Source organism: Pteropus alecto, unplaced genomic scaffold (assembly GCF_000325575.1).
Source record: "Pteropus alecto unplaced genomic scaffold, ASM32557v1 scaffold71, whole genome shotgun sequence".
Taxonomy (NCBI): domain Eukaryota; kingdom Metazoa; phylum Chordata; class Mammalia; order Chiroptera; family Pteropodidae; genus Pteropus; species Pteropus alecto.
The window spans coordinates 12,215,103-12,242,318 of record NW_006433024.1 but is presented as its reverse complement, the minus strand read 5'-3'; the positions used below and the strand labels follow the sequence as shown (position 1 = coordinate 12,242,318).

Below are 27,216 nucleotides of genomic sequence, written 5' to 3'. Positions count from 1 at the left end.
TACTACGAAGCTCGCGAAGAGCTCCAGGGAAAGGCCCGTGATGTGAGGATGAGAGGCGGTGACAGTCCTTCGTGTGGCGGTGTCTACAGAGCACAGGGGGAGGAAGCTGGCTGTCTGGCTGCCGTGACAGGCTGGGCAGGAGAACGTTCTCTGTCACAAGACAGAGAACGTCACGAGGTAAACAAAAAGCAACTGTTTCAGGAAAGTACTTAACTCGTAGCAAATCTTGCTCAGGAGAGGTTTTCACGGAGGCATCCAGAGTTTCTATGTTGCCCTCGACACCAGCCACGGGACTCACATAATCCCACCGATATCTTCTCTTGGTAGCTGTGGGCTAACTTTAAAGACAAAACATCCATCCTCAGCTTCTAATTTATCCTACAGGAGCACCGACACTCAATCCTGACTGTACATTAGAATACCCCAAGAGGAAAAAAAAAAACCTATCTAAAATCAAGAGCGCTGGAATGATTATACTAATATTAGAAGAAAAAAACACAAACAAACCAGAATTTAAGACAAAAAAAATGTTCCTAAAGACAAAGAAATAATCAAACCATTGGAAGTCATAATTATACGTACCCCCAAAACAGAGCCGCAAAATACACGAAACAAAAACTGACAGAACAGAAAGGAGAAATAGACATTTAAACAATAAAGAGTTGGAGACGTCAATATCCCTTTCGATAATGAGTAGAATAACTAGGCTGAAGGTCAACAGGGAGACAGGAGACACAGACGACACAATCAACTGAGTAGACCCATCAGACTTCCACAGAACTCCCTACCCAACGGCAGCCAAATACACATTCTTCTCAGGTGCACGTGAAACATTCTCCAGGGGTTCCAAATGTCAGGCCAGAAAACAAACCCCAGTAAATGTAAAAGGAATGAAATCATACCACATATGTTCTCCAATCACAATGGAATAAAATTAGAAATCAATAACAGAAGGATTCCTTTGGGAGTGATGAAAATGTCCCAAAATTAGATGGTGTCAATGAGCTGCACGACTCTCTGAATATAACTCAGGAAAGAAACGAAACTTTTTGAGAAGTCCTGAAATCTCGGAGGGTTGGTGACATCAAGACATAAAAGAGCTGCTGTTTTCCAAGAAGGTATTAAATTGGCCAAATTCCTCCCCAGTTCTTCTGGTTTGCTCCCCAGGCACCATCTGGCCGTGTGGGTGGGTGGGGGGTGGAGGTGGGAGGGAAATACCACTGGCATCTAGTGTGTGGACCAGGGACGCTGCTAAGCATCCTACGATGCCCAGGACAGGAAAGCCCCTCCCCTGAATAAAGAATTACCAAGCCCCAAAATGTCAATAATTTTGAACTTGAAGACGACTAGAAAGAATCTAGACCAGAAAGAAGGGCAATGGGGTGGGGCTGGAGCCGAGGGCCAAGGAGCCAGGGGGTGTGATGAGTGGGAGAAAGCGGAAGCCAGGTCGGGGAGGATTTCCTCAGCCTGGCTAAGGAGTTTGGGGTGGATTTTAACTGCGACGGGAAGCATTACAGGGAAGTGACCTTATGTGTCCTTTTTAAAAGATCAGCTGGCTGGCTGCCCAGTGGAGAATTGATTGAGGCTGTGGAAGAATTGGTAGGAAGACCAGTCCAGGGGGTGACAAGAGCAGCTTGAGCTAATGTGGGAGTGGAGAAGAGAGGTGTGAATGGACTCAGAACCATGTAGAGCAGGGTGTCTGGATCTCTGCACTACTGATGTTTGGTCTGGAGAATTCTTTGGTGTGTTGTGCATTGTAGGATGTTTCACAGCATCCCTGGCCTCTGCCCACTAAATGCCAGAACATCCCCAGCTGTGACAAACAAAAATGTCTCCAGACATTGCCCAGTGACCCTGGGAGTCAAATCACTCCTGGTTGAGATTCACTGCTCTAGAGGTAGAGCTGACCGGGCTTGCTAATAGAGCACACTGGGGAGAGTGGGCACCTAGCAGAAGAGAGGCCTCAAGGATGATGCCTAAGTTTTCATCCATAACGAGCTAAGATAATCTTAAACATGTGGAGTGTTTGCCCTCTATGCCAGTGGGCTGGTTTTGATTTTCACTGTCACTCAAACATTCACTTATTCCATGAGTGTCACAGTCCGCAATGAGTGTCAGCCATACCCGATGCCAGGGATGCAAACAAGACCGAAAGAGCTCGCAGTCTAACTGGGACACAGACACAGAAGCAAATCAAGTTGGTACAGCACGACTCATGCACCAGAAGAACCCCTGAGACTGAGCAGAAGCACAAAGGGGTACACTGGCCTTCGGCACTGAGGGAAGCAGGGGAGCCCCATGGGGCTCGAAGGCTTGTAAGGAAGACAAAGGCACTGAGGGGAAATGGCACGTGCAAAGGCACCGTGGTGTGAGACAGGGCGGCTGGGGAGGCGTGCAGGAGGGAAGAAGCTGCAGCCAACGAGATGGGTGGCTGGGTCAGGAAGCTGCAGCCGACGAGATGGGTGGCCATCTCAGGAAGGCTCTGTGAGGCACGCTTCAGTCTCACCTCATTCCATAGGTGACCTGGAACCACTGGAGGGCTGCTGTTATTATTCATATTCCTTATTACTAATGATTAGAAAAACTCGAAGCAGGCTTCTAGTGAGTACTCACCGTATAGAAGCCCCAGTGCTGGGCACTCTACCTAGATGAGGTCACATCCCTTGGGATCCAAAGAGAAAGGAGAGAACCTAGAGGAATGTTTACCCTCGGAAGAATGATTCATTAAAAAGGAGGGTCTTGGGAGGCAGCAAGGGAGGCTATGAGGACAGGATGTTAAAGCAAATCAGTTAGGTGACCTCTTTAAAAGTCCTGAGGGAGTGAGGCTGTGTGTGTGTTACAGTTGAGAGAAATCTTATTCCTGCTTAGCAATCCCATCTGGCTCCCTGGTAAGTGAAAACTAGCTCAGAGAGCAGCAATGTGAGAGGAATCCAAGAAGGCATGCAAAGATGTGCCCCCACAAGTCTTCGTAAATAGTCACTGTTCTCTCACTGGTTCATTCAACAAATGTGCACTGAGCATCTTCCATGTGCCAGGAGCTGATATTGTTTGGTGTGAGGTTAATAGTTAGCAAGATGTATGCAGGGCCTTAACCTGGCTGTCCTGAAGCTTCCAGTGTCACCTAGAAGATGGTACCTATCACCCATTACTTATCTGCTTGTTTACAAGTCAAAGGTTGAGGAAGGCTATGGGAGAAGGAAGACGAGGCATCAACCTAGCCTGGGGAGGAGGGGCGGGAAGGCTTCTGAGAAGGCATGTGGTTACAGAATGAGAGGTCCTTGTTTTTATCCATCAATCCATTCGTTGATCTATTCATACAAGCATCCATCCATCCACCTATCCATTCATTCATTGATTAACCAGTCTGTCCATTTGTCCATCCATCCGTCCGTCCATCTGAACATTCAACCATCCATCCGTCCATCCATCCGTCCATCCATCCGTCCATCCATCCATCTTCATTCTTCTTACGCAGCAGCCTCTGCTGGTGTTTTACAGTTCTGTACTTCCGTCAGCAGGGAAGCCAAAGAACCAGGTAATGTCAATCCTGTGAGTAACTAGCATCTCTGGGCAAATGCCAGAGGGCAGACTTCTACTTAGAATGAAAAGAAGACTTGAAAAGTAAAATGACATGCCCTAAGTACCACGTAGGGTCAAGAACAAAAAGAAGTCTGTCGGCTGCAACATTCCTGCCGACTCTAGAATTCACTCACAGAGGCACTGTGTTGTTCTCTAAATTGTTTGTTTTGGTTTGATTTTACACCTGTAGCCATACACAGGGTAGGTATGATACTGCTCCTATGTAATTTTCCTAAAGGTCAGACTTAAATATAAGACTTTCAGGAGGACTGCTGATCAGTGGGAGAAACGTCTGGCAGAATCAGCAAATGAAGTGATGAAACCAATCTGCCTTTGTACTTCCACTGTCTGAAATGAAAAACAAAATATTTTTGAAATGCACAACAGGGGGCAGGGGGTAGGGTACCTGGCTAGAACTAGAATGTCAAAGAACTCGAGAAAGTGTGTTTCACATATGTATTGTTTGCCTAGTCCTCCACACTTGCCAGGACTTGGTTTGCATCAGAGAATGATTACACAACTCATGGTTTATGTTTTCTTATGATGTACGGCCTGCAAAGGGAAGAGTGTGGACTCTATGGGAACCACGTCCACGGCCTTGTCTGTGAGCGTGTGTGATTGCCAGCATTAGCGTGACTGTTTTAAAGAGGGACCCACAACTTCTTAGAGATGTTCATACAATGTTTCCAAGCAGCCCCTGTAGTAACTGTAAAAGGCCTGGCTCCTAAGGGCCCATGACCCACTGGCAAGGTCAATGGCATTGAAAGGAGATCCGAATGGCATCACCTCGAAACTGTCTGTAACCAAGAACACGCCTGCTTTGCTATCTGAGCAATTCTCTTCCTGGGTCACAGGAAGAGGATGCCAAGCAGATGTTCTCCAGTCACTTCCGATTATTGGAGCAGCAATGTCTCTGTCAACCACTAGTCACTGCACGAAAGCATTTTGCATCTATCCTCACATTCACTCCTCAGACAGGAAGAGAGACTTGTCTTGTCACATGGCCAGCAATTTGTGAAGCTGGAACTTGCAATCATCATAAACCTGAGCATTTCTAAAAACAGACAACTCGTTAGCATCTAAGGCACCCCAAAACTACCATGAAAAGAGTTTCAGAAAGCAGATTTTGGCTAATTATAAGAAATACATTTCTGAGTACTCCCAAGCCATGACAGCTGCAAGTGACCTTTGTTCTGGAAAAAACAATTTTGGCGCAATCTTTGGAATCACAGATGTCAAGAAGAGACTCAGGGGAAAAGCTTCTTAGGGATCTGGTCCAGTGGGACTCAACTCTTTCTGTCTGTTTACCGCAGAATGAAATCTCACTACGCAAAGCCCACTAGGTATCAACCTGGAGCTGCTTTGCTTTTACGGACAGACAAGTCCAAGTGCAAAGTCTCCCGTGCTCTGCCACTCTCCTTCCCCGCTCTGTGACACTAGCCCTTGGCACTCCAAGAAGCACAGTTTGAAACACTGAGAGGGGTCTCCTCCCTCACTGCGGAGATGAAAAATCAGGCCCCAAATCAGGGCTGGATCCTAGTGAATCCTTATCGGTCCTTAAGGCAGATCCTTAAGACATTCCAGACCCTTCACACATGGTGTCTACGATCTAGGCAGCTCTTCTCATTACACTTTTTTGTAGTCACTCAAGGACCACCTGTTGCACGTACGTGAAGATTATGTTATTAATAACGGCTAATTCTTCTCAAGAGCTTACAAAGGGTCAAGTCGTCTTAAACATTTAACAAGTATAAATGTACTATGATGTAGACACTATCTGATTATTCCCCATTTTACAGATGAGGAAACTGACATATAGAGAGATAAACTAATTTGTCCAGGATGCAGAGGAACCAGGACAAACCCAGGTAGGCTTGTGCCAGACTTCTGTACTCTGAGGCACTCCACACCAGCCTCCCATGCAAAAATAAGTTAGAAATAACAACTATCCATTACTCCACCTTCCAGAGATACCCACTGTTACTGGGAATCTTGTTGGTGTTACTTGTTGAGATTGCCGGTGGCCAGGCACCTCAGGCTGAGAATTTCATTTCTGGCTCACATAAAGTCATTTCTTTTATGGGCAGTGCAGTGACAGCATTTGGGATCCATCTGCTCTCTCTAGAAGACAATGCCCATGAAAGCCCCTTGAAAGCAAATAAAGCACTAACCCTGAGCACATGTCCATCATGTTACTTAGCGCTATCTGTTCACATTTTGCTCTGGAGGCCAACATACCAGCTGAGATGCTTCTCAACTGCCTGGGCTTCTCAGAGGGGATGCTCTATCAGAAACCCCTTCTCCCCTGATATGGAAAGAGGCTGACCATGCAAGAGCTGTCCTACCCCTTTCCTCGAGACTTTTAGTATAACCATAGGACAGGTGAGTCTTATAGTGGGGACAAGACTCACCTGGACCGCTTGTTAAGTTGCTGGACCTTGGACCCCACCCACGGAGGTTCTATGTTGGCAGGTTTTGAGAAATCCCCAAATCTACAGTAACGTGCGTCAGACGACCCTCCAGCACGCTTTAGGAAACTCCACTTGGGGGCTTGTCCCTAAGAGCCCAGAGGCCCCAGCTGATCGACAACTTAGGGCTTCATTCAATTACTGTTCAAGAGAACACTCAGAGAAAACTTACTTATTAAGCTTTGTTATTTTTTATTTTTTTAATTTCGTTTTTGGCAATATCATGTAGAGCAGCTTCACGCTGAGCCATTGAGAAAACATTACGACGCTTCGTTCATTCAGAAAATTTATTAGTCATGTCATTTTGATGAGTCTGGTGACTATCTGATGATGGCAGGTAAGCATTTAAGACGGTTTTACCTTGACTTTTGTATAGGAAAAGTTTAAAGCATGGAGTGATGACTAGAGCTACAACTGACCTTTGTCGAGTGCTTACTGTGTGGCAGGCACTGTTCCTAGAGCTATACAGAGAGCCATTTAATCTTCGTAACCCTGTGAAATGGAACTATTTCTACCCCATTTTATGAATGTAGCAGCTGAAGTACAGAGAAATTAAGTAACTTGTCCAGAGTCACACAGCGGGGAAGTGGTAGAGCATAAGTGACCAACTCATCAGGCTCTTGACCGCTGGGCACACAGCTAATGTCCTTCTCTTAGATGACAACACCCTGTCTGATGGCCCCCACCACACAGTCTCTAAAAACCCCCTAAAAATCTCTGCTCCGCCCCACCAGCCATAGGAATTACTTCAGGCAGGCCTAAACACCGCCACCCTCTCTCTTACCCTCGGGGTTTTCCCTGTCCTTGCAAGTTCTTCTACCTCTTACTGGGTGACCTCGTCCCTACCCTGCCAGTCTCAGCTTAGTCAGTGTCTCCCAGACATTCCCTGGATGCCCTAGGTGAGAGGAGGTGTCCCTCCTTGGGGATCCCCTAGCACTCAGGACCAGTCCCCACTGCAAATGCCTGTTCGCTGATTTATCTCATCGCCTGTCTTAGGCCTCTCGTAGGACCGACATTTCCCCAGTGCCACCAGTGTCAAGCACGTAGGAGGCGCTCTCTACATGTTTGTTAAAGGAATTAATGAATGCATGAACATAGCTCATCAGTGGCTGTGGGGTATGGAAAATGTACCTCTCAGATCTTGCGGGGCAGGAAGCATGACTGATGGCTCCAGGTATGGCCCTCGGGACTCCTCCAACAGGTGCCTTTGGCTCCAGGATGTCCCACGGGCCTGACCAAACCATTCATGGGGCTGCAGTCTGAGGCCCTCCCTGCCCTCCTCCTCCTCCTCCTTCCTTCTGTCCGTCCACAAAGGCCAGTCCCCTGACCAAACCATTCATGGGGCTGCAGTCTGAGGCTCTCCTCCTTCCTTCTGTCCATCCACAAATGCCAATCTCATTCACAGCTCTCCCTGCCTTCTGTTCCCACCCCCAGTAAAGCTCTTGGACACCGAATCCCACCTCGGTGTCTGCGTCTCAGCTGACTCAAATGATGCAGTGGCACAGCCTGGGTCCTAACTGCCACTCCACGGCCCGTCCTCAGAGTCAGGATGGCCAGATGGGTTCTTCCTCAAGTTACCACCAGAGCCAACGTCCAGCACTGCCCAGAGACAGCTAAAGCGGGAAACGGAGAGGGGGCAGGTAGATGCCTCGCCTCCACTTGCAGCTCTGAGCGGGTCCCGAGTGGCGGTGGGGTGGGGTGGGGGTCGAGGTCGCCGCAGTGCCTGGCCTTGCACCTGGCACTGTCACTGCTGCACTGCAGAAACACGTGCCTCCTGTGGCAGCAGGCGACCTCTCCCCACCGCTTCCCAGCATCGTCCTGGCCAGTGTCCTCAGTGCCAGGGAACTGGGAACGACTCTGGCTTGGCTTTGAATGTCAGACAGCAGGCGGCAGAGGCCCACCATGTTCCAAACCGAGACCATCTGCTCCCCGTCATCTGACAGAGCCTTGCTCAGCTTCCCACGGGCTGCCGGCCCGCTGCCCGGCACCTGTATCTGGCTGTGCATCGAGGAGCAGGCTGTGCCAGGAGCTCAACAGGAAAAGGCCCCAAAACACGCGGTGCAGCATTGGCAACACCCTTGCACAGGTTCAGGAACAAACACAGGGCCACAGGCAGGCTCCCGGTACGAGGGACCCGCTCACTGGCCAAAATGTTCAAAACGACCAAGGGAAAAATGTCTGTCAAGCTGGGGGAACTCCATAAAATCGCGTGCAAGCGGGCTGCCCATCCTGCTCACTGGGACATTCGATATTCTCAGTGCACGACTGAAAGCCCCTGCACCCACGTCATCCGCTCTCCCCGCAAGTCCCATTCGCTCCCCCTCCAGCCCTACCCACCCCTGAAGCACCTTCTCTTAGCTCAAGTCAGTAAAACTCACGGGCTATACTGCTGGATCCCAAAACACTGAAGGAGCAAACAACCCTTCCACCTGACAAGAGACAATAGGAGCCACGATTTAAATTCCCTGCAGATTTAAATCTCACCAAGAACAGGAAACACTCAGTCTCTGTCTCCACAGCCTCATCCTCTGCAAACCAAGGCCTTAAAGACAAAACAACAACTCAGGTACATGCAAACTACGCCTTTCCAAAGGAGTCAGAGACCCTGTGCTAGTCTGGAATTAACCTGCAGCTTTGCCACGCGCAGATCATGGAATACATGCGTGTAACCTACTCTGGTCTCTTCCCTGCCAACCACTGATTCTAAGAAACCTTTTGGCCTTTGTGCCTCCATTGCATGGGGGTCCTGTTGCAGCAATCTTAACCAAGGACATGGCATTAACCATGTCAAAAGCCGGAGGTTCCTGAAATGTTTTTTCAACAGGGGTATACAGTCACCTTTCAACCTCAGAGACTCTCCACCCATTCTAAACTGTTAGAAAACGAATCTTCAAGTGTTACTAGCAAAAGAATCTCTCTAGTCATTCACGTGCCTGAATTATATGAATGCATCACGTCCTCTTCCTATAATTATTACTTTCTCATCTGATTCTGAATTTTTTATTTATTATTATTATTATTTATTTTTTTTATAACACCTACAGCACCTGGTCTTCCTAGGTGATCTCTCAACCAAGTACTAACCAGGCCTGACCTTGCTTAGCTTCCGAGATCAGACAAGATCAGGCACGTTCAGGGTGGCATGGCCGTAGACTTGAATTTTTTAAAAACCAGTAGGCAACTGCAAACTAGTGGTGTCGCAGATGAAAGTGCAAATCTACATACAACTATAAAAATAAAAAGACTGCACAGTCACAGCCTAACTTGGATCAGCAAGATTTGGATGTGCCAGGAAAAAAATTTTTTTTGATGTTCTGTGATTTTGCAGCCATTTAAATTTTATTAGCAATTACGGAGCCTGTTACCACTGACTACATCTTGCAGTTACAGCCAAGCCCTGGCAATGAAACCATGCCTGAACGACAGGGGCCCAGGTGACCTGGCCACGCTCATTCCAGCAACACAGGAACATGGAGCCTCCTGGGTTCAGGCCACTTCATTAAAATCCCCCCTTGCAGGTGGGGGAGGGGCAGTGCACCCTGCGGATGACAACGCATTTCTGGAGACAGCAGGAACCATTGGTGAGATAACTGAAACTGATAGTTGTGCAAAACAGTTGATTTAAAAGATGGCTTTAAGATGACTCCATGCCACTAACTTAGGTGGTGACAGTATACGCATTTCGATTGCCAGTTTCCAGGAAAGCGGGGGTAGGTCCCAAACGGCAGCTGGAAACCAGAAGGGCTTGGCGTTGTTTCCGGTAGATGCTATGCAAGTGTCAGCGCTAAAACAGAATTAACACGACACCAGCAGGGATAGGGGTGGGGTGGGGTGGGGGGAGGTAGCCTTAACTAAATAATAAAACGAAACTTTCTAAGAACTGAGAGCTTCGGTGTCTTCAGAAATGAAAGACTTGCTCTCCTCCTGGCAGACACTAAACTGGACAAATTCCTCCCAGTTTTTTTCTAGGCTCCAGGATGCCTTACCTCTCTCCCCCAGCCGGAGAGTCTGGGGTCTTCTGTCCCAGCTCAAAGGGAGGGGGCACTAGGACCCCAGGTAGAAAGTCTGATTCTTCTCACTTTATGACGGTGGTTGATTGGGCTTGAGAGCATGGAGAGACAGGATGCCCAGCCCGCTTGCAGGGCAGTTTTATGCAGGTCACCCATGGAGTTGGCATGGGACTCCCCCACCCTAGGCTGCCCCACAACACACTCCTCAAAATCGGGTTATCACAGGGTCCGGTCCCAGGGTCTTGTCTTCTGAAAATGGTTCAGGGAAGGGGAGATGCTCATTTAGACTGATGTGCAGCTGATCTGCACAGTAGCAATATTTCTGAAACAAAATGGTCCACCTTCCTTAGCTCAGACAACAGAATCTACAAAGCATCATCCAGCCCACCCTCAACCACAGGAGCCCAAGAGAGCCTGGATCAAAAGTGCTCTGGCAACTCTAGGGAATAATGCACTGCAGGGGGAGGGAGAAAATACGAAGATGGAAACACGTATTTTAAGTGCCTGCTATGCACCAGCCATCTGCACTGACACATCAGATTATCACACTCCCCTTTGACAGACCTACTCCCATTGTGCAGATGAAGAAACTGAGGCTCCAAGAAGGGAAGTAACTAGCCAGTGGCAGAGATGGGATGTAAACCAAAAATGAGACTCCATACTGCCATTAAGAGTACTAACATTTATTGAGCACTTACTATGTGCCAGGTCTGTTTAAAGGGTTTTCAAGGTTTTAGCTCATTCAAGCCTCACAAAAATCCCATGAGATTTAAAGAAACTGAGGCTTACGTACCTTGCCCAGGTCCCACAGCTCACACGTGATGGAGCCAGGATGCAACGCAGGTAGTGTGGCTTCGGAGCCAGGGCCCTCCCGCTACGCACCCGCCTCCCGTCCTCAAGCCCAGCACGCGAAAGGAAACACACACTTATGGTATATTATATGGTTACCTACTCCGGAATGTCAGCACCCTTGATTGAAACATCCTGCGTTAACGATCAGAGAAAGTCACAGACATTTCATTGACTCCAAGATGCCCCCGATTGTGAGGTTCGCCACTCTTTTATGTACAACTCGGAAAGAAAAAACATTAAACCTGGACACCATGTTTTCTTATCCCATCACTTACAGGAGGCATTTCTGAGATCTGAAAATGGGAAAAGAGGTGCGTGTTACAATTAAATACTGGAGGCCCCTGAATGGGCAAGACGGTAAAACGCATAACAGAAGCAGGGCGGAAACAAGGTTCTCTGAGTGCAGAGTATCCAAATGCTAAATCTGACTTTTCAAGAAAACCTGATAATCCCAATTTTATGTGCAAGTTTTAGAAACACTGGCAACTAATTTGAGTTTTTAGTGTCTTTGTGCAGAAGGCACGGCTGTTCCATCTGGCCGGGAGCCCTCCCAGCTTCCTCCCAGGTGGACTGCCAGGCAGAGAGCTGCAGGCATCAGTTTAGTTACTGCACGTCCCACCCCCTGGTTTTTAAAGGCACAGAAGTCTCACCCGCGGCCGCACGCACGAACTGGCGTTCCTTTCTTCCCCATGAATGAAAGTGGCCAAAATCAAGGTGCCAGGTGACAGAAGTTAAGACTACATATAGCTGGCTTTTCTTTTTTACTATTTATTTATTTATTTATTTTCTCATATAAAACACTCCTCCCAGGCTTCCAAACCATTCCTGTTCTATTGACACATCTGGTCCTGTTCCATGACCACTCTGCTATATAAAAAGGAGGGTGACATAAATAACAATGAAATTCCCAAACGGATGCAGCGAGCATCCACACGGCATGGAGATGAGTGTAAAGGCCTTGTCCTGTAGTAGCTGCTGTGCACAGGGCACCCCACCTTCCCAACAGGTACCCGGTGTAGTTGGTTATTTGCGTCCTGGATCTGTGAACACAACCTTATTTGGAAATAGGGTTTTTGCATACATAATGAAGTTAAGATGAGGTCATGTTGGATTAAGGTGGACCCTAATCCAATTATAGGTATCCTTTCAAGAAGAGGGAAACTTAGACACAGAGACAGATGCACAGGGAGAATGCCACGTGATGACAGAGGCGGAAGTTGGAGTAGCATCTCTAGAAGCGAGAAGCCAAGTTTTTTTTTCAAGGAAGCAAGGAAGGACCCTCCCCTAGAGCCTTCTGGGAAAGCATGGTCTTGTCGACACCATGATGTCAGACATCTAGCTCTAGAACTGTGAGAGCATAGATTTCGGTTGTTCTAAGCCATCCTTTGGGGGCATTTTGGTCCATCAACCCTAACTAACTAATATACCCAGAGAGTTTCAGAGCCGTTTGTATTTCTCTACCTAGTGCTGGCATCTTCAAACAGCTACTTTTTTTTCCCTTTTAGGAAAAGTTTACACAAGGTCAAATTCATGTTAGTTCAAGTGTAGCCCGACGAGCCGGAAGTGACTCTACGTAGCTGTCAGGTGACAAGCTGGGAATTTATGCTGTGCTTCCAACATCTGGACTGCAAGTCTTTCCTACCATCAGCACAGGCACAAAGAGCACATCTGGAGGCGGGGGAAGGATCTGGAAGTCCATAACCTCTACAAGTTCTAGACCGAAGACCTTAGAGGCTGCAGGGAGCAGTTCTGGTTTCAGGCCAGCGTAATAAAGGTGGCGACTGGAGAAGACAGTTCAAGCCGTGAAACAAAATACCATCATCGAAATCCACTCAGGTGCTTAACTGTGTGGGGCTCCAGCAGAGCTGGGAGTAAGCCAACAGTGGCCACTCTGGTTGGTGGGGGACAACTGCAGACTCATTCAGAGGTCCCCCTACTGAATGCAAGAAAGCTACCTCCAAACCCAGCCCCCACCCCCAGGCACCCAGAGAGCCTGGCTGGCTTATCTCAGGCCCCCGAATATCTGTTTCCTTCCCTTCTGTACCAACTTCAGTATCTGGCTGGCTCCCTGGAGCTCTAAACTGGAGAATTTCATAACTGCTCATGACTGTGTGTTCAAGACTCTCTCAAGTGAAAAGAAGATGTTGACCTAGCCAAGGAAGGTGTTTCTATGGCTCAGGCTTTCAAAGTGAGAGCAGGAAGGGAAGGGGTGTAAGACAAGGGAAAGTGTGGCTCTAGGGAGGCCGGGCATGGGTTCGGCTAGAGCAGTAACTTCTAGCACTTTCCCAGTCAGGAATGTCACAGCGACTTGGGTTTGAGGATAATGTCATTAGCATTTATTGAAAGAATAATGTCAGTTAGCACTTCCCTAATGCTTAACCCAAACCAGCCACCCAGCTCCAAGCCTCATATACATAACTCATTTAAGACAGTGCTCAGTAGTTCAACAGAACTGATCTTCAGCCTGTTTGCACCAGGAAACAGGGCCTACTGCTTAAAGCCAGCTCGTTTCTAACTGGCTTATGGCCTGGACATAGCACATATCACTGGAGTGGCTACTGCTGTTATCCTCATCTTACAGAGGAGGAAAAAGGTGTAGAGTGAGGGAAAATGGTGACCAGGGGTCACCAGAGGTCACACAAAAAGGCTGGGGTAAGAACCCAGCCCTGTCTGGCCCCCAAGCCCCAGTTCTTAAGCACAGAATTTATAGTTTCGCATTTGAGATGGAAGAAATTGTGAAGTGGGAGGCATGCCCGGTATTACCTGAAATGTTTAAAAACAAATACACAAAGAAAATGACTAAGTTAGAAAAGAGGCAACATTAACGCACACACACACACAGGTCTTGGATTTCTTCTGTATGATGAGCGCTGTGGGGAAGGTGTGTTTTCATTCTGAAGTGTTCAGCGGAGACGGCATTAAATCACAGTGATATTCTCTAGACCCTTTTAAGAGCCAGTTTTGTTTTCTGAAGTGCAACTTCTTCAGAAGGCTTTTGAAATTCAGCACTTAGCAACAGCTTGCCAGAACCAAGACCTGGAAAAAAGGGACACCTCGATCACATGACCAGGCAGTGTGCCCAAGCAGAAATGGAGGGCATGACTCTTCCGCAGAGGCCTGGCACTATGGCAGGGGATCGGGAGGTTAATAAAAGAAGGCCTGCATCTACGGGGCCGAGCCAGCCCACCGAAACCCAAATGGCTTTAACTGTCCCCAGGAAGTATATTAGTTCCCTAGGACTGCCAAAGGAAGTACCATAAACTGAGTGGCTTTAAGCAATAGAAATTTATTCTCTCACATTTCTGGAGGCCAGAAGTCTGCAATCAAGGGGTCGGCAGGGCCACGCTGCCTCTGTGACTCTGGGTAGAATCTTTCCCTGCCTCTTTGTAGTTTCCGGTGGCAGCTGTCAATTCTTGGCATTCCGCGGCTTGCAGCTGCATCATTCCGTTCTCTGCCCCTACTGTCACATGGCCTTCTTCCCTCATAGCTCCACACTGTCTTCTTATGAGGACACCAGTCTTACTGGATTAAGGGCCCACTCGATTCCAGTGTGACCTCATTTAAACTAAGCACATCCACAATGCTCACGTTTCCAAATAAAGTCACTTTCTGAAGTACTGGGGGTTAGAGTGTTGACATATCTTTTTGGGGGACACAATTCAACCCATAGCAGCAAGGTTCTTACTTTCATATTGTTTAAAAAAAACAAACAAACAAACAAACGGCAGCAGGATGTCTACGAATGCCTTCCTGTGGGACAGCTGTCACTCACTATGTAACAATGTTTAAAAAGCAAGCAAGAGGATGGGTAGACGGCAGGATGAGTTTGGGAGGGCTGTGATAAGGAAGTGCCACAACTGGTGGCTTCAACAGAAATGGATTGTCTCACAGGTCTAGGAGCCAGAAGTATGAAATCAAGGTGTCGGCAGGATTGGTTCCTTCTGAGGGCTGTGAGGAAGGATTTGTTCTGGGCCTCTCTCCCTGGCTTGCAGATGGGCATCTTCTATGTCCGTTCACATTTTCTTTCCTCTGCATGTATCTCTGCATCTAAATGTCCCCCTTTATACGAGGACACAGTCGTATCATCCTAATGACCTCATTTTAATTTGATTAACTCTATAAAGGCCCAATCTCCAAATTAGGCCACATTCTGAGGTGTTGGGCGTTGGGTCTTCCATGTATAAATGCAGAGGTGTGGGGATGGAACACAAGTCAACAATGGAGTTTTGCCAATTTTGCTTTACACACAACTGAAGGTAAAGAATAAACCCCGCTGTGGCTGCATCTAGTTCATGGACAGCTGCCATCCTAGGCCACAGAAAGTCAGCTGTCACCATCCCATTCTCTGAGAAAAGACAGAGCAGCCTAAGAAGCAGCAAACCATATCCATCCTTTAGGAACTTCCTGATTTCCTGGGAGCATAGCGTGTGAGCCAAACATTAGGTGCCTTGGTGAAATAGCTGAATTACTGCTAAAGTTTGGAAAGCATAAGAACTCAGAATCCAGTTTTTTCCCTCATCTCTCTTTGCCCTGTGGTGGTACCAGGTTTAAAAGAAAATGTTATGTGTGGCGCCACCTGGAGGCAGAAAATGAGAAGGACGATGAAAAGAACAGAGGAAGCGTTTCTGCCCCCATGACTCTCCCCTTTTATATTTCTTGGTGATCGTTGTTCCAAACTTGCCCTCTCAACCCTAGTTCATGGATCTGCCATCATACTTGAGCTCTTAAAAGTCATGCTCAAGAAATGGCTGGGAACAGAAAAGCAAATAAAATTTAAATTCCATTTTTGCACCTATTTGGATGTCTTTGGACTTTGAGATTCAGCAAAATTTTATCATTTGACAAGATCCTTGAATTTACCCTCATCTCTTTTTCCCTTCCTCCCCGCCCCCAGCACACGCGCGCGCACACACACACACACACACACACACACACACACACGTCTGTACATGCTTGGTCAAAGATATCAATCAACATAATTTTCCCAAGAAGAAAATGAACCACCTTGTGACCAGAATCTCAAACCTCCACAATCTCTCCCCCATTTGGTTAGGACACAGAAAGGGCAGCTACAATCCAACACAAAGCTGGAAGAAGACGTTAAGACTCTTGACTTCAGGTCACATGTGGGTTCTGGAAATTTGGACTGCCACCTTATTATTAAACCAAGAGGCAGTAATGAAAGTATGGTGTCTTCTTTCAGAGACTCACAGGACTAACAGCCATTTTAGACATCATTTACACAGAAAAAAACATCAGCAACATTTCTTAATTTTTTTAAACAGGCTGATTAGTCATTAAAACATCGAATAGAATCTCATTCAGTAAAGTAACACAGATCCGTGTAGAGAAAGGCCGGGCCCACTGGTGGCCTCTGGAGGAGGAAGGGGAAGGGGCCTTAGGCAAGCTCTGTGTAATCTCTCTGTGGCTCATTTTCCGCATCTGCAGATAATGACAGTCCCTTCCTCATAAGGTTTGTGACAATCAAATGAGTTAACATAACGTAACGTGTCTGCAACATTGCAGCCCAGAGGAAGCTCAAGTAAGGGCACATCACAATTAGTGTTTTCATAAAGCTTCCATGTTTTTCTAAAACGCATCTCTATATCTTTTGTTACCAAAAAAAGTCATTTAGATAAACAACCCTTTAGGGCACGCCACTAATCAAGAGCAGAAATACACTCAAACTATCCCAAAATGAGCCTCTACTCTCAAAACTCTAAGAGAGAGGTTCCCCAGATTCATGAGGTGGAAAATTTAATGACTCAACCCAGGTGGAAATTTATTCTAGTCCATTAACAGATATTTCACAAAGTCAGAAATACAACTAGCAAACAGGGGTATGGGAAAACATTCAACCTCTGTAGAAAATAAAAAATAAATATTAAAACACATAACTGTTTTCAAACTATTAAATAAACCAGAAAAAAATATTTTTTAAGATATTTATTACCCACTGCTGCCAAGACTAAAACAAAGTCGGAATTCTCACACGCTGCCAGTGGTCAAGCAAGCTGGTGCCAACCTGCCGCAGGACAAGTGCACAGTCTGTATCGAGGGCCCGAAAAGGCCTCTGTCCTTCAACCCAGTGCTTCATCTCTGAGAATCTAGATTAGATTAAGAGAGTTTCCCAAAGGAGAGCCACGCCCACCCTCATGTGCACAACAGTGAACACCATTTCTAACGGTGAAAAACTGGAAACAACATAAATGCCAAAAAAATGAGTAAATAAACTATACTGCATCAAATGAACGGACTGTTTAAGCCATAAAAATGATAAAGAGAAATATTTTAAAAAGCATAGAAAATAGAAAATATTAAAATGCTGAAATGTTACCTGGAAAAAAAAAATCAAAATATAAAAATGTATATCCATGGTTATTACAGCTGGGCAAAGCCTGAATGAAAACATCTAAGATGCTAACAGTTCTGTTAGAGCAGTGACTCTGTGTGATTCTGTTTTTTTATCCTCCTTGTTTCCAAAATTTTTACAATATGTTATTTCATTCCCTTTATGATAAAAAAAATAAGTTTCTCTCTCCCTATCTTACAAAAATCTCTCCTCTGCCGTGGATGCAGAATAAGCTGCTCACTGCCTCGCACCCCACCATGAAACCCCTCTCTGCGCTCTTCTCTCACTCCCTGAAAACGGCAAGAATTCTCCTTGTTTAAGTAAAGTATATTATCTCCTAAACACCAAAGCTGTTTCATAGGGCACTTGAGGCAATCACCCCTCTATGTTGAGACCATCAGCCGCCTTCACTCTCATCTCCGTAAGTACCGAGTTGTCCCAAGGAGTCCAAGAAAAGGCTTTGTAACTTCTGAGCAAGACACGAGAGGAGGGGGCACAAATTCTAAACCGGCCACTCTCGGGGTGCCCTTGAAAAGATGGTCTACTGAGTACCCTGGAGACCTCAGCTCAGCCCATCCTGGCTCTGGCTGAAACAATCTTGTGTCCTCTGGGGATGTATAAATTCCTTAATGGACACTAAACATTTTGATCGGCGAAGTAAAAAAACAAGAGACTTAAACACCCAACGGCAGGAGAACAGTTAGGTTGCAGTGTGTGTCCGCTTGATGGAACAGTAGGCAACCTCACAAAACAACAATTATAAATGCTAAATATGGTAATGTGGCAAAGGGACCCCAATGGGAAGCAGAAAAAAGCGAGTACTCAATCACAGGTCCCCATGACAATCACCAGACAGAAGGGTCTGTGCAGACTGACCAACAGGTAACGCTTCATGATTGCAAGTCACCACACCCAGGCACTGTGCTGTGTGCGTGATGTGCATTCGAACTTCACAGCGATCCTTATTGGAAGTCTTTTATTCTCATTTTGGAGAGGAAGGAATTGGAGCACCAGGAGGTTAAGGAATTCTCATTTAAGCCTCCAAAGGCTAAGGTGTAGAATAGGCTGGTAACTTTCCTAGCAAGGGAGGAGTGGGGCGGGAGGGCGGAAGGGTGGGCGAGGTTTGGACATCCGGGTGCTCACACCCAAGACTCCTAGACTGGAAGGCAATGTGTAAGAAATTTAAAATGCAAATAGATCTTATTTTACAAAATGACTTCTTTTCCTTCCCTCTATTGTCTAAACCTTCTAGCGTTTCTGTTTTTATCATTTAAAGACACACACACACACACACACACACAAAGGCAACAGAGAGGATTTTTTCAATGCATGTGTTTGTGTGTATGGTTTTTTAAAATTATGTTTTGATTGACAGACTAAATATATGTCAATCAAGTCTCCGCTACACTTGGAGGTTAAGGGTAGGAAATGAGGAGGAAAAAAATGATGGCCAACAGCCAAGGTGACACGGTTCCAAACTAAACGGGCAGCACCGGGCAGCTGCCCGCACCATCCTATGTTCTCTCTCCACCACCTCCTCCAGTTTGCACATGAATTCTGAAATCATGGCTCTGGACTGAATGTCAGAGGATGCTAATATCACACAGCTGGTACTAACAAAGCTGGAAATAAAACAAGTTTCAACTTCCAGCCCCACATTCTTCCAGACTTATCTGTGCTGAATATTCATTCCCTTCCCCACGAAGGACAATTTGCATTTACTGGAGTTCAAATACAGACCTCATCCTAAAAATGGTCATTCTGCATATTTGTATAGCGTTAATAATGCTCAAAACTGGACACATGCTATCTCATTTGATACTCAAATGACAAATGTTAAATGTCTAGTAATTTTGAAGCCATGCTAGAAACAGAAAAGGCTGAAATAGACACAATACTTTTTTAAAAGCTCTGCAAAACTAAAAATGCGTTATGTATAGTGGTCTATTCAGAAAAAATCATGCAACAAAAAAAAGGAAACAGTTCCTATCAAAAAACATACTCCCAGTCCATACCCCTGAAAACTTCTTTGAAGAGCAGGGGTAGGCAGCAAGAATGCTAGACCCCTTGCACAGGTGAGGGGCCAGTCTCAGAGTGCGCAGCTCGCCCAGGAGCATCCCATGAAGGCGGGGGTGGCTGGCTCTGGAGGTAGACTCCAAACCCAGTGCTCCTTCCCCTGGGTCAACAGATTGGGCCCCAAATCCCAGTACCAGCTCTGTTAAAAGTTCATATAATTGGGCCCTCCTCAGCCACATCCTCAGTTGGCTTCTAGAGAGTCAGCAGCTGGAGACCCAGAACCCTCAGTTCTCCTGTCAGAAAGGCCCTGTGGCCCACTGCCCAAAGCCCAGGAAAGAGGCAAGGACCATTGTCCAGCTGTGTGGTCCCCAGGAAGCCACCCACGAGATAACCCCAGGTCCCAGCACTCATCAAGTGTGCTTCCCACCTGCCAGGGTGCCACAGCCAAGCTCACGCTGAGGCACCAAACTCTAGTAAGGAAGAGGGGCATGGACAGGGAGCAGGAGTAGTGGACCCCTGAATGCCCCTCCACTCACAGCCCAGGGGCCTCCTTTCTCATAGGTTACCCCTCACCCAAATCTCACATATATTTTGGGGGCACAAAACGGGTAAGAGACTGAAAAGGAGGTGGGGTGGCAAGGATCAGAGAAGATTCCCTCTCCCTACCCCTGCCCCAAGGCCCTGGTGGTACCCGTTTGAAGATGATGCCCAGGTCTTTTTGGCAGAGGAAAGGAGCACGTGGAAGCAAATTACTTCTAGTCAGTACCAACTCCATGCTGGATCCTTGACATGATGCTACACCTTACTTTATCGTCAAGAACACCGCATGAGGTACGAGATGTGCGAGATGGTTACCAGCCTGAGCCTCGGGGTCAGGCAGCCCTGGGTTCAAATCCAGGTCGGCTGCTTCTTGGTTAGTAGATACTACAGCTACACAACCTCTGGGTCTCAGATTCCTCGTGTGCAAAGTGAAGGCAATGACAGTCCCGCAGAGGGAGGGTTAGGAGAGCCTGGTGGAGGGGTCCTCTGCTCTTCCAGAGCTGTGGCTCCGTCCCCACCAAGACTCCCGTTTCTGCACAGGCCATGCTCCTCTGAGAAAGAGCTCTGGAGTGGAGAGGGCAGGACTGCTGGCCATGAGGATGGGGCCTCCTCCGCTGCCCCAGCACCCCTCCCCGGCCCGGCGGGGCCCAGCACTCACGGCACTCCTTCTCGTCGCTCTTGTCGAAGCAGTCAGGCAGCCCGTCGCACTGCCAGGCGCCCGGGATGCACCGCCCGTTGCTGCACATGAAGTTCCCCGGAATGTTGCACTCGTTGGTGAAGTTGTTCCCAGGGAGCAGCTGGCTCTCTGTGGGACAGAGGGGACAGAGAGGTCAGCCGGCACGGCGACGGTGGCAAGGACCCGAGCCCCTCGACCGAAAGGGCTCTGGTTTGGCATGGGCTGTGTGCGTGAGGCTTCCGGTAGGTGACTTGATCGCTTTGGGCCTCAGTTTCCTCATCTGTGAAATGGAGTGAGAAATTACCCCTGGGGATTCTGAGAGGACTTGAGGGAGAAATAAGGGGAAAGCCCTTAGTAGATGCCTGGCACATATTAGGTGCTCTTTGACTCTACTTCTTTCTCTGTCAAAAGGATTAGTTGAAAATCCAAATGTTTTTCCTGGCCATCATCAGTGACTAAAAATGAAGGTTTCAAGACAGCGGTGATGGAGCGCTGGACTCCCAAAGCCTCCGGCAGTAGGGACTGCGGGCTCCTGCCAGGTCTCAGACTCTGTGGTCTTACAATCACAGAATCCTTGAACTTGGGCCAAGTGGATATTGGCAGATAACTTCATTTTAGAAAATGGAAGCCCCAGCCCACAAAATCGATCCACCTAACGTTGCACAGGGAGGAAAGACCAAACTGAAACTGAAGTCAGGCCTCTAAGCCCACGAGAACTCCAAGGTCACTGAACTACTTGCCAAGAGTTCCTGGAGGTTTAGAACCAAGCCCCAAGTTTAGATGAAACTCCAGTGAATAGTCACAAAATGCCAAGGCTCTCACTCAAAAGTGCTAACTCTTAGTCTAGAAAGCAGAGAAGCAGAGAAGGCCAGGAGCGTGGGGGAGGGGCGTGGGATTCATCCACCAATGCACGCCAGGGGCGGATTGTCAAGGGAGCCAGAATCTGATCAATCCCATCAGTCTGAGCCAGAGCGACCAATGACTGGGAGATAAGGAGCCACCTGGAAGTAAAATGGTCTTAGAAAAGAAGAAGAAGAAAAGAAAAAAAGACCCGTCTCTCCATGGCTCCTGAGTCATGGGTGAGCATTTACTGAACATTTATGACCAGACACTTGTGCTTGGTCCTAAATATGTGGAGATGAAACACAGGGCTGGAAAGGCACACCGGGTACCAATGGTTTTATTGCCACGGACTAAGAGGGGTGTCAGGACCTGCCTGGACGTAGCAGGGGGAGAGAAGGGCCCATGATCCTCTTTCACAAGCTTTGTCAAAAAGAAGCATCTTATTCCAAATCCCTAACGTCACATCTTTCACGCCCCTATCCTTTACGGGTGCTATTCTTTTCACCTGGAATGCCCTTTGACCCGTGGGAGTCTCCTAGTAAATCCCTACAGACCTATTAGCATACAACCTCTATGCTGCCCTCCCTCTGAAGTGTTCCTGACTTCACTAGGCAGAAAGGAGCACTTACTCTGCTGTGTGGGTACGGTGCTACTGGGGTGAGACTGAACATATCTGACAGCTGGAACAAGTAGGCAACAACTAACTGGGAAGGACAGTCACACGTCAGCCCAGGTGCCACGGATATCACTGCAGACCAGCTGCGCCCCTGAACTCAACTAATAACGTACATACAAGTAGGCAACAACTAACTGGGAAGGACAGTCACAGGCGAGCAGCACCACGTCAGCCCAGGTGCCACGGATGTCACTGCAGACCAGCTGCGCCCCTGTACTCAACTAATAACGTACATGCCCGTCTCCCTACTAAAAGCGAGTTTTCGTATTTCAGAGTTCACGGAAGAATTCTAGAAAAGCAGCTACAGTGAGGGGCCTCTGCAAGAACCAAGTCCTGAATGCTAGTCTCCAAAGCCATAACTCTAGCCCAGGTCACCACCATTGCTTACTAGAGTTACTGCCACAATCACCTCACCTGGCCTCCCCGTGGCCAGAGTGACCTTTCTAAAGAGCAAATCGCATCATGACCTTTCCCTTTACTTTAAAAAGCCACAGAATGGTTCCTCGCCGTTCTTAAGATAAAGTCAAAATTCAAAGCATTGAAGAAAGGTTCCAGTAAAGAGGTGGCATTTGCAGTGGATGCTCATAGGTACAGAGATAGAATGTTGAGGGCCCTTCAGGCCTAGAGAAAGACAGCAAAGGCACAGTACAAAAAGGCTCAACCCAGGGCAGTGAAGGGTCTGGAATAAAAAATATGCAGCTGTGATTGTCAGGAATTGCAAACATACAGTGCCAGCATATCATCAATTCTATCACCAAGTCAGACATCACTAATCACGGCACTCGGTCCATTGAGCCCACACTCAACACCAGCATCCTTCTAAGGACTGGACTCTGAAAGCCACCACCCACCCCGAGAAGAATATGAACGCAAGTCACTATCTCTGGGGGAGGGCTCAGGATGGCAGAGTGGGAATTATAGGGGACACTTAGAAGGAAAGGCAGGTGCTGGATCCCGGCCAGACATGGAGTGCACAACCCAGAAAATCCCACGCAGTGCAGCTGTCTCCGAACGACTGCTCTGGGCTCCGCCGGCACACAGGGAGCTCTTCAGGGCTCCAGAACGCAACTGTCACTCTGTTTTGTCGGGAAATCACCTCCACTTGCTTTTGTAGAGCTAGCTCCTCAAAGAGAAGTCCCCTGGAAAAGTCACCGCAACTGTGACATCGTGTTCTGATAAACAGATTTCAGGAGGCAGAACATTGGGCAGATTAGATTCCAAAGCGCTCGCTCTGAGAGTCGGTGGGCTGGCGGCACATGGGCTTGACGAATGAAAGGGTGTGATGCAGAGACGAAACACCACATCTGTTACACACAGGTGGTCCTGCCAGCCACAGGCTCAGAGCTTTACGGACAGGACCATAGATCCCCAGAGCCCGGTGAATGATAACACAGAGGAACGTTCTTCGTGTGCTTCTGAGCAACTTCATTACGTATGCAGGGGGCACAGAGCCTGTACTTTGGGGAAGTGACAGTATCATCACACTAAAAAGCATGAAGAAAAACCAAGGCAAAGAAAGGTTAAAGTTCCATTGATTCTGTCTTCAAAAACTTTCCTCAAACTCATCCAGTGTGCCTTGGTCAACTGGCACCACCTCTTGTCCCCTTTAAACTAGTGGTTCTCATCACAGGGCAATTTTGCATACGTGCACCCCCACCTCAAGGGGACATACAGCAGGATCTGGAGACATTTTTGGTTGTGGTATCTGGTGGGTAGAGATCAGGAATGCTGCTGCATGACTACAACGCACAGGGCAGCCCTCGCAACCAAGACCCACCAAGCCTGAAATGTCCATGGGACCGAGGCTGAGAAATCCTGCCTTAAACCAATCTTCCAATTTTCACTTCTCACTGTCCCCAGTTCTGTCTCCTCACAGCAGAGGGAGATTTTAAAATGCTACTGATGGCTTCTCAGTGCCTTTATAGTAAATCTAAAACTCCTGCCATGGTTTACAAGGCCTGGCATGATCCGGCCCCCCCTGCCTACCTCTGCAAAGTCATTTCCAACCATTTCCTCAGACTTAAATGTCCCTCCTGCAGTGAGGCCTCCGTACGTGCCGTTCAGTGACCCCAATTCTTCCGCCAACCTTTTACCTGGTGCTGCAGGTATTATGAGCTGAACTGTGTCCTCCCGAAACTCATATGTTGAAGTCCCAACCCCTCGTACCTCAGAATGAGACTGAATTCAGAGACAGGGCCTTTAAAGAGGTGGTTAAGATGAGATGAGGCTGTGAGGGTGGGCCCTGATCCGATATGGCTGGGGTCTTATACGAAGAGATTAGGATGCAGATACACACAGAGGGGATGCCAGCTGAAGAGACACAGGAGAAGATGGCCATCTGCAAGCTAAGGTGACAGGCCTAAAAAGAAACCAACCCTGCTTATACTTTCATCTCAGACTTTTCACTTCCAGAAGTGTCAGAAAGTAAATTTCTATCATTTAAACCATTCAATCTCAGGTACTTTATAATAGTGGCCCTAACAAACTAATCCATCTGGCTAGTCTCATTTATCCTTCGGACCTCAGCTTTACATCACTTACTCTGAGACCCTTAAGTTGACACCCAATCTAAAGCTGGTCCCCCTTGTTTTTCATTCTGGTAGTGTCCCCTGTTCTCCTTTATCCCAACTTGTGCTGACTGATGTGTCTGTACTATCTCCCCACTAGACTGCACGCCCCCAGAGGGCAGAAGGGCACTGCTTCATTTGGCTCTGCATCGTTCACATCCGGTGTTCAGTATGTCCCCAATAAATATGTGTGGATGCGCTAAAAAGAACACCAAGTGTTACTGACTTATCTCATCCCCAGCACTGTTCCTTAGAAAGTTCTATTCACCCCCTGCCTCATCCTCCTCAAAGGTGAGTGGGATCTGTACATATATAGTTAAAAATAAGGTACATGGGGGTGTCTGGATTTGTGCAAGTAAACTGCTACCCTGTCTGCTTTTAAAGAGGTGAGAAATCTTTTCTGCTCGACAGCAGGACTTTCTACTGGCTGAAATATTTATCTCATCTCAGTGTCTTGGGACCCATTTAGAATCCAAAAAGACAAGCATTAGCACAAAGTTGGCTAGCTGGGGTTATTCCTCCTCCCTTTTCTTTTTTTCATTAAGCTGAAAAATGAAAAAGAGTTACCCATTTTCACTGCACCACATCACTTACTTAAAATAACTATACCATCTGCACCGAGAATGAAAAAAAAAAGTCCCAAGTCCTCCCCCACTGGGCAAAGGCAAATAGCCTGCTACAGCAGCTTCTTCCAAAATTTCTGGCACCCACAAATTTATATTCGATGAGGAGGCCAAGTTTGGGGCAACTGCAAAAACTCAGACAGCTGGAACTGGCAGTTAGTGATGTTGACTTTTCCAGCTGAGAAATGGGAATTCTAGCAGCCAGAGTCCTCCACATTCTCACCTCCCCCTCTGCCAATCTTCTGCCCCCCGGGGATATCCCTTGTCATGATGCAACAGAGAACTGACATCTGCAAACTATTGACAGGCCCTGCTTTCAGATTTCTGTCCAATCAACTTTGTTTTTCTCCTTTGCTTCCTTGACAAGCCTGTCTGCAGGCTCCATGAACGACAAAGCAAGATACATAAACATATGCACAGACACATACGGCTTAGTGTTCCATTTTGCAGATCTTAAATAGATCTTCCCTAAAAAGTCCCTGGAGAATTAATACACCTCTTGCCACCGCCTGGTGCCAACAGCCATAACGTTATGAGGCCACTGAAAACAACCATCTGTTTTCCTTCTGACTCACTTCAAACACACACATACATGCCATGCACAGGCACAGGTAAAGTGCCGAGGGAGCTGGTCCGCAGTGATCTGTCTGTAAACACCCTAGAAAAATCCCAAAAGTCCCTTCGACTCCAGACTGCTCTACATGGTGGCATCGGCATCGGATGGAATGAGAGACTTTTGTCCCAAGCGCTTCCCAGAGCTATTGGTTCTCATCGAACAAACTGCTTCCTGCTAGAGTCTTGCTAAGGGGAACATGCCGGCTGTCACCAAGAAGGGAGCAGTCATGTGTGGATGTCTGAACCTAAAGTGAGGATGTGCTGCTGGCTCCAAGCACCTGAGCACAGCCAGGTCTCCAGCTCTGTCTAGACTACACAACGCCCTGCCCTGTGAGCTCATTCCAGCAGCCCCAGCCTCTGTTTACCCATCTGTTCAAAGACGAAATTGGTGAGAAAGTATAAAATGACTCATCGTTCAGCCCATTTACAGATTTCATATTTGCACAGATTTCATATTTACACATAAGGTGTATCGTCTTTATCCCTGATGGAAGATCTAGTATTATTTTACTGCAGGAACAATGAACGGACGGAGCAAGTCACCTGGGCAGGGAGTGAGCCTAGCTGTCTGCTCGGCGTCTGTACTTCACGCTGCTTTCTTGTTTGCTTCTCCCGTGAAATGCAAAACAGCAACCGTTACAAAATGATAAATGCTTTGTTTCCTTCTCAAAATGAGCTGGCAAAGAAAGCTAATGGCGAGTATTAATGAGAAAAGCAAAAAAAAAAAAAAAAGTTAAAAAGTCTAGGAATAGGATAGTTCTTTACCAGGAAATAGCTTTATAAATTATTTTTGTCCTGTATTTATAGCCTCATTAAGAGCCCGAAGCTGTTACTTACATTTTTTAGTTATGCTTCATTGCGTTTCATGAGGAAAATTATGTCGGAGTGACATTAACGTCGTGGGGATTTGCAGAGCTGCCCGCATGTAGCCGGAGCAAGGTCCGAGGTCCAAGCTCGGGGGCTGGACAGCAGCACTGGAGGACATTGCTCTTCACGATGCTGACCCTCAGGGGCGGGGAGTGGGCCCCGCCCACCCTCATCCCCATCCCGGAACAGCCCTTCGGAAACCGGTCATCACCGACTTGTCACTGGGGAAGATGGAACAGCTGCCGAAGCTCTTCCCACGGCAGGAGTCTAACGTCCGCGCTCTTCTTAGTCCATCACTACAGCTCTATGCAACAGGCACCACGCCTGTTTTGAAGAGGAGGAAACAAAGACTGGAGAAGTCCTTTGCCCACGGTCACACAGCTACAACGGGGGCCTGCACACTCTATAAAAGGCCAGAGAATGAATATTTTAGGCTCTGCAGGTCAGGTGGCCGAATTAAAGACATTGTATAAGGGCTTATATGAGAGGGACAAAAAAAATCCTACGAAATTTTTATTGATGAAATTCAAAA

At 47.4% G+C, this 27,216-nt stretch overlaps 1 protein-coding gene and 1 pseudogene across 1 annotated transcript in view; both read right to left on the bottom strand.

Annotated features, from left to right (window-relative positions):
* LDLRAD3 (low density lipoprotein receptor class A domain containing 3) overlaps positions 1-26,819 on the bottom strand; it is a 158,268-nt gene extending 131,449 nt beyond the window's left edge. The window contains exons 1-2 of the mRNA XM_025044102.1: positions 26,655-26,819; positions 20,476-20,622 (exon numbers count right to left, since the gene is read on the bottom strand). Coding sequence (XP_024899870.1) covers positions 20,476-20,563 — 88 coding nt within the window. The 5' untranslated portion in view covers positions 20,564-20,622; positions 26,655-26,819. The remainder of the gene's footprint in view (positions 1-20,475; positions 20,623-26,654) is intronic.
* Positions 9,083-9,201, bottom strand: LOC112476621 (annotated as a pseudogene).
* Positions 26,820-27,216: the final 397 nt, after the last annotated feature.